Raw genomic sequence first — 511 nt, 5'->3', positions numbered from 1 at the left:
CCCAGATGGACCCCGAGTCTCCCCCCCGCGAGCTGGAGCTCTCGGCGCTCGAGGCCGAGAAGGAGCCGATGGCCGCGGCCGAGCCGGGGACCCCCCCCCAGCCCCCCTCTCCCCACCGCGACCCCTCCCCGGCCCCGGAGCAGCGGCAGGGCGGCGAGAAGAACGGCCTGGTGATGAAGATCCCCCCCGAGGAGGAGGAGGAGGCGGCTCTGGGGGGCGCGGGGGCCTCGGGGAGCCCCAAATTCACGGGGCTGGGCAAGGAGGAGCTGCTGAGGGAGGCGGGGACGCCGCTCTGGGCCCGGGCCCGCCTGGTGCTGCTCGTGCTCTTCTGGGGGGGCTGGCTCGGGATGCTGGGGGCCGCTGCTGCCATCGTGGCACAAGCCCCCCGATGCCAGCCCCTGCCCGACAAGGCCTGGTGGGAGCTCGGGGCGCTCTACAGGGCCCCCCCCAAGGCCTTTGGGGGCGATCTGAAAGGTGAGGAGGGGTCTTGGGGGGTGCCCTGAGGGGTTTT

General features: G+C 74.2%; 1 protein-coding gene across 1 annotated transcript; it reads left to right on the top strand.

Annotated features, from left to right (window-relative positions):
- The first annotated feature begins 5 nt into the window (after positions 1-5).
- Positions 6-503, top strand: LOC121343289 (4F2 cell-surface antigen heavy chain-like). The gene has a single exon (XM_041418284.1). It carries the CDS (start codon positions 6-8, stop codon positions 501-503), a length of 498 nt encoding a protein of 165 aa, XP_041274218.1.
- The last annotated feature ends 8 nt before the right edge of the window (positions 504-511 follow it).

The sequence above is a fragment of the Onychostruthus taczanowskii genome, unplaced genomic scaffold (assembly GCF_017590055.1).
Source record: "Onychostruthus taczanowskii isolate IOZ18803 unplaced genomic scaffold, ASM1759005v1 scaffold5940, whole genome shotgun sequence".
In the NCBI taxonomy this organism is placed as follows: Eukaryota; Metazoa; Chordata; class Aves; order Passeriformes; family Passeridae; genus Onychostruthus; species Onychostruthus taczanowskii.
The sequence above is the reverse complement of the archived record's forward strand: the minus strand, read 5'-3'. Positions and strand labels throughout refer to the sequence as shown.